This window comes from Dendrobium catenatum, unplaced genomic scaffold (assembly GCF_001605985.2).
Source record: "Dendrobium catenatum unplaced genomic scaffold, ASM160598v2 fragScaff_scaffold_537, whole genome shotgun sequence".
Lineage (NCBI taxonomy): Eukaryota > Viridiplantae > Streptophyta > Magnoliopsida > Asparagales > Orchidaceae > Dendrobium > Dendrobium catenatum.
Genome location: NW_021318999.1, coordinates 762,436 through 769,090, shown reverse-complemented (window position 1 = coordinate 769,090; position 6,655 = coordinate 762,436). Strand labels below are relative to the sequence as shown.

At 34.6% G+C, this 6,655-nt stretch overlaps 1 protein-coding gene and 1 long non-coding RNA gene across 2 annotated transcripts; both read left to right on the top strand.

Moving 5' to 3' along the window:
* Positions 1 to 1,229: 1,229 nt before the first annotated feature.
* LOC110109429 lies at positions 1,230 to 2,149 on the top strand. The gene is made up of 2 exons (XR_002304576.2): positions 1,230 to 1,499; positions 1,848 to 2,149. It is a non-coding gene; the product is annotated as an uncharacterized LOC110109429 (long non-coding RNA).
* A 1,239-nt stretch (positions 2,150 to 3,388) lies between these two features.
* Positions 3,389 to 6,446, top strand: LOC110109401 (cell division cycle 20.2, cofactor of APC complex). Its single transcript, XM_020840462.2, has 6 exons — positions 3,389 to 3,937; positions 4,199 to 4,477; positions 4,588 to 4,857; positions 5,131 to 5,727; positions 5,802 to 6,005; positions 6,124 to 6,446. The coding sequence occupies exons 1-5, from the start codon at positions 3,791 to 3,793 to the stop codon at positions 5,943 to 5,945; spliced, it is 1,437 nt and encodes a 478-aa protein (XP_020696121.1). The 5' UTR covers positions 3,389 to 3,790; the 3' UTR covers positions 5,946 to 6,005; positions 6,124 to 6,446.
* The last annotated feature ends 209 nt before the right edge of the window (positions 6,447 to 6,655 follow it).

Below are 6,655 nucleotides of genomic sequence, written 5' to 3'. Positions count from 1 at the left end.
CGATAGGGCACAAAGCCCTTTGTTAGCTAAGGTGGATCCAAATTTGTCCCCTTAGACAAATACCCACCTCAGGTCTACAAGGTCCCCTTGGACGAAGCAAACCATGGCTGCCGACAAGGATCCTTGTGTCAGGTTGGATCGACTACATCCTCTGACTAAGTAGACCAGGGACCACGATGGTCCGGGACAACGGAAACATGGGATCTTGATTGGGTCTATCATCCATTCCCCTACCATCTACTTTAAGTGCAAGATGTTGAAAATTTCTATTTTAAATATCAAACCTTGAACCTCTAATATCCAAACTTTCCAAATTCTCAATTCAATGCATAAAATAATTCTATTTAATCCTTTCATTTCAAGACTTTCAATGTTATGCATATGTCATATTTTTATTTGTATCTGTATCATTTCTCATAAATAATGCAACCGTTGCATGAGCCATTATCTAAAATAGTATTAATAAAGGTGTTCTGTTTCTATAACCTTTTCCATTTACGTGCATGAGAACATTGTAGCCCCAGCCAATACCATAAGGGGATATGCTCCATCGATTCAACATATACATGCAAGTATAAATCATATTATTTACATTTTCATATCATTTCGTATTGAGATATATTAAGCATCATGATATCGGATGAGTGACCACTCTATGATATAAAAATTCAAGGCTTCTAGTTAAGCATGATCAATTGTCTTCAATAAAGAAAAATCATAGAACATTAATAGTAAAAAAATTAAATAATTACAACATTTGATGTATTATGTATAGGAGAAACAAATATCATTACTGTAAATTAGAACATAAATACTCCCTTTGATTTAAATAGCTTTTCCTCTTTTTGTCCTTGTTCTTGACTTCAATCACCTACAATAACAGATAATTTCATAAGGTTATTAAGTATATTTAAATAGTTCTTATTTTTTATTTTTAAATAATAGAATTTGTTCTCTCCACTTTATTGTTTAAATATAGAAAATCATAATTTAATTAATTTCTAAAATAAACTTTTTATATTTGATAAATAAATTTGTTTAAGTAATTAATATAATGTGATTCGCTTATTTCTGTTCTCAGCCTAATAAAATATAGCATGGCTAATTAAGTACAGTTTTACCGTAAATGTTTCGTTTATGCATATTTTGGTTGCTTTTATTATTATTTGCAAAAAATACATTTCCCCATCTGTCTGAACTGTTCCGTGTCTCCCAACCCTCTTCCGTTTAGCAGGTCTAAATTGGAGTTATATGAATATTGAATATTATGGCATAATCTCTCTGTTATCTGGAAGTTAATTCTTTTGTTTTACAATTTTTGTAGCCTTGTGATACTTTTTACCATTAATGACTTCTTCATTGTTGCAGGTAATTGATGAATTTGATCAGGATGTGCATTATGTTGAGATTGACATTGAGGAAGATCCAGAAATTGCTGAAGCAGCAGGAATTATGGGAACACCTTGTGTACAGTTTTTCAAAAATAAAGAAATGATAAGGTAGTTTTTTTTTTTCCTTTATCTTTTGTAGCAGGAGAACAAAACTTCTCATCTCACCTCTCATGCCTGAATTTCTCTCTCTCTCATATTATTATAAAAAATGAAAATGTTGCTGAATTGTTCAATATGTCACTAACTGGATGAATCGTTTTGTGCGGGCGCCGAACGTCATCCAGAGCCCAATGAAAATGCACCACGTCACTCCCTAATCGGTACTGCTCGGTACCGAGCTTCGTACCGGATGACGTGGATGCACCTGTTCGCCTCTGGATGATAAGCTATGTTCGATATCCGCACAGAATAATCTCTCCACTAACTGATAAGTTATTATACTTTGTCTGAATGCAGGACGGTCCCTGGCGTGAAAATGAAGAAGGAATATAAAGAATTTATAGAAGCAAATAAATGAGATTGCTGGCAGGCACGGGTTCATTTCCAATTATTTGTGACTTAGGAGAGTTTGTTTGTCTCAATTCAGTTTGCTTCTTGTTCCAAGCTACCATTTTTTTATTGGATTTAGTTTCTAAACCAGTTATTCTTTTTCTTTTGCAATGCTAGTTAAAATCTCTGAAATTGTAAACCTTTTGTTTTTATCCTTCATAAACAGCTTTTTTCGACCCCCTTATAAAGCTAGTTCGGAGTACTTTCTGAAAAATGTTCTGTTACTTACTACAGTTTTTTTTTTATAAGAAAACAATAATTTTAAAGTTTTTAGATTTGGCTCTATCTTTATATTACGCTTTTTGAAACTGGCAATTTTTTAAGGAATTATTATAGTCTAATGTGATATTATATTTAAATTCATAATAAAACTTTGTATTGGTTGTATTATAAGAGTTTTTGTGGTAATAGATAGTTTATCGTATAAGGCTTCATTTGGAATTTTTTTTTTTTTGCTGTTTTTTAAAATAATTTTTAAGTATAAAAATTTTAATAATAAAAAATAACTGTCTTAAAAATAGGTTGTGAAGTTATAATTTAAAAAAAGTTTCAAAATGTAAATTATTAATAAATTATTATTATTTTCCTTCAATGGATTTAGCATGTCTTTGTGGTTTATATATATATATATATATATATATATAACTACATTATTTTTAAATTTGTTAATACGGTCTCCGGTCGACTACGGTCTCCGGCCGACTACGGTCTCCGGCCGACTACGGTCTCCTGCCGACTACGGTCTCCTGCCGACTACAGTTCTTCAGGCCTTTGTCGCCTACTATGGTCCTTCCGACCTCCATCAACAGACAACGGTCTTTCTGACCCCGATCTCCTGCCGACTCCGGTCTCCTGCCGACCACGGTCCTTCAGGCCAAACAAACCTGTATATGTAACTCTTACCATGTAATGCAATCTATATGATGTACATTTGCTACATCAATACAAGGCCTTCTCCTAAGGAAGGGCCTCATTTGTAATCGACTACAAATACTAGTGGATTCATTCAAACCGGGCCAGGCCCCGTGGTTTTCCCCCCTTTTTCAGGGGTTTTCCACGTAAAAACTTTGGTGTCTCTTATGAACGCTACACCCTCTCACTTATCTGATTGTGTGCTGGATCTTCGTACAACGCTAAGACGTTAAACTATATATTTCTCTACCGCCGCGAATATTCTAGGACGCAACAATTATATTTGCATTATATGTTCATATCAATAGATCATAAGAGAAATTATTTTGAGAATGTTGAAATTGAAAATTTAAATGATACACATTAGAAAGAACATTTTTAGGTGAGAATATATTGATCAGAGTTTGATTAGATGAATTTTAAATTTTTATAGTTTCTCGATTGAAAATAATAACAAATTTAAAAATTTTCAATCAAAATATTCTAATTCAATTTCTTTCCAAATAAAAAATACCCGATTTATCAACAAAAATTTGGCCCGGCTACAGACCAAATATACCGGCGAGCAAAGGAAAGATTTTTTTGTTTTTGTTTTGGGAAAGGAGCCGTTGAGTTGAATATAGACGTTACGGAAGATCCGAGTCGCAGCCCACCATCTATAAAGCCAACGAGAAACGGAGGTTCACTCTCACAAAGCTTTGTTTTGATTCTCTTCTTCCTCTCAGGAGCGAAGAAGGGTTAAAGGACAGCAGCATTCCGTTTCGACGATCTCGATCTTCCATCCTCTAAATATAAGGATCTTTCTCTTTCTCATCTTCTTAAACTGTGATTTTTTTTTTAATTGCAGGTTTTCACTGACAATTAGGTTTTCAATTTAATTTCTTTCTTTATTTCCTCTTCTTTCTTTCTTTCTTTTTTTCTTCGATTTGGTCTAACAAATGGATGCAGGATCTGTTAATTCTTTATCATTTTCAACTGAAAAGCCTTGGTCAAGATATCGTAAACCCTTAACAAAAGTTGGATCCACAGTGTACATCCCTCCTCTCCGCAGTTCTTCTTCGAATCCAACTTCTTACAGGCAAAGCGTAAGAATCCATTCTCTTTGAAATAACAATTTTTTTTAATATTGTATTGATTATTCATTTCAGTAAATTTATGAATTTTGGTTGGCTTCTTACCCTCTGGATCATCTCTACTGTTCTGTTACTCTGTCCCTTAAATTTTTTATGTTCATGAAGTTTATAAATTGCTGCAATTTCTTGTTCCATGAATCTTTTCAAGCTAAATTTTACGCTTTTATCTGATCTTTTAAAATTTCCGGTCTTAATGTTATTGGTTGATATCAGGGAGACAGATTCATACCAGATAGATCTGCAATGGATTTTGATGTTGCCCACTACTTGTTAACGCAACCCAGAAAGGAAAAGGAGAACGTTGGAGTTGTTTCACCTGCAAAAGAGGCCTATCGTAAGCTTCTCGCTGAGACCTTGCTGAACAACAGAACCAGGATCTTGGAGTTCAACAGAAAGACTCCAATTTCCACAGATTCAATGCTGACTGCAATTTCGGAAGCTGGTTCTTCCAACCAATGCAAGATTACAAAGAGAAAAAGATACATTCCACAGGCAAGCCTTTTCTTCCATTCTTACTTTTATATGATATTTGCTGATTCTTATTACTCTTTTGCATATTATATTTGTTAAAACTGTTATGTTTTGCATGTTGTAATATGCAGTCGGCTGAGAGGACATTAGATGCTCCTGATCTTGTGGATGATTTCTATCTGAATGTCCTCGACTGGGGAAGCAGAAATGTCTTATCAATTGCTCTCGGAAACACGGTATATTTGTGGGATGCTTCGAAGGGTTCGACATCTGAGCTTGTGACCGTTGACGATGATCTTGGTCCAGTCACCAGCGTCAGCTGGGCTCCTGATGGGAAGCACATTGCAGTTGGATTGAACAACTCCTATGTTCAATTGTGGGACTCAAACTCAGCTAAACTGGTTAGTAGAATTTTGTTCAATTTTTAAATTATCTTATGTAGCAAGTCCTTTCTAATTAGTTTTTATTGCATACAAACAGTATCAATCATGTATGATTTTGTTTATCGTTGGGCTTTGAAGGGAGTAGGTTTATGGACTAAATTATTATGGATCATTTTAACATTTCAAACATGCTTTAAACTGCAAAATCAGCAAAAGATAGCATAAACAATAATTCAGTAAGAAGATTATTCTTCAAGTTTTTATAGTAACAAGTTTTTTTTTGCTTAACAGTTAAGAACACTAGATGAAATACATAGATCTCGTGTTGGAACTCTTGCTTGGAACAACAGTATCCTTACAACTGGTGGAATGGATGGAAAGATAGTGAACAATGATGTGAGGATAAGAAACCATGTAGTAAAGAGCTACAGAGGTCACCAGCAAGAAGTATGTGGCTTGAAATGGTCAGAATCTGGCAAGCAGCTTGCAAGTGGTGGCAATGACAACCTGATCCATATATGGGATCAATCCATGGCTACCTCCTCTTCTGCAGCAGCACGGAATCAAAACCAATGGCTTCATAGATTTGAGGGTCACGATGCTGCAGTAAAGGCTTTGGCGTGGTGCCCCTTTCAGAATAATTTGCTTGCTTCAGGTGGAGGTGGAGCCGATAAATGCATCAAGTTCTGGAACACCCTCACTGGTGCTTGCTTGAATTCAGTAGAGACAGATTCACAGATTTGTGGGATTCTATGGAACAAAAATGAGCGCGAGCTACTTACCTCTCATGGCTACAGTCAGAACCAGCTCACATTGTGGAAGTATCCATCTATGGTGAAGGTAGCTGAGCTCTGTGGGCATACTTCTAGAGTTCTACATATGACTCAGGTAAGTATTACAGTTTCTCTGGTACTTGGTGAAAAAAATAATTGAAATCTTTTACTGAAATTTTGGAATTGCAGAGCCCAGATGGCTGCACGGTGGCGACGGCGGCCGGCGACGAGACTTTGAGATTTTGGAAGGTGTTTGGGAATCCAGAAATGGATAAACCTGCAGCTAAGAAGACATATTCAGAACCATTTGCCAATTTTAGCCGCATCAGATGAGAAGAATTTCACAAGCGATGGTAGGAGAAGGGACCAACCCATCATTATGATGATCTTAAGGTGATTCCTTAGTTCACTTGAATTTAATCAGTTTCTTCTGCTGTCATGAATTAAAGAAACTATATGAAACTGAATTTATTTTTATTAATTTTTTTCTTTTTCCCTCTTCTCCTTACAGATTTTTGCTCAGAAAAGAGAGAGAGCATTGATGAAGAAACATGGATTTCTTTGAAGGGTGGAGTTTGTAGATAGTTGAAACTATGTTTTTTATCATACATGAAATATTTGATATATATATATATATATTGTAAATTTAATTTTATGTGGTGAGCTCAAGAAACCTCTTTGAACACACCTTTTGATTTTTTTTTTTTATACTGTAAATTTACACATAGCTTATAGATGGTGCTGTTCAAGAAACTTATTTGAGCACGCACTTTTTTTTTCTCTCTCTAAAGCTTTCTCACATCTGTTGATGTGTGTTATACTGTCAATCTGTGTACATTTAATGTAATTTTGGATTGTGCAGCTTGAAAAATCTTTTTGATTGCGCACAACTTTTTTATCCCTTCAGCTTTCTCAATTAGTTTTTATATAGTTTTTAGTCTCTCTCGTTTTGGGATATTTAAAGCAATGTTTTTAGTAAAAATTTACTTTTTGAAATAAAAAATTTATTAAAAAGCTGCTTTATAAAAACAATAAAAAAATTA

Coding starts and splice junctions, on each gene's coding strand:
- LOC110109401 (XM_020840462.2), top strand. CDS start 3,791: ATGGATGCAGGATCTGTTAATTCTTTATCATTTTCAACTGAAAAGCCT. Junction 3,938..4,198: donor CAACTTCTTACAGGCAAAGC/GTAAGAATCCAT, acceptor GGTTGATATCAG/GGAGACAGATTCATACCAGA. Junction 5,728..5,801: donor GAGTTCTACATATGACTCAG/GTAAGTATTACA, acceptor TTGGAATTGCAG/AGCCCAGATGGCTGCACGGT.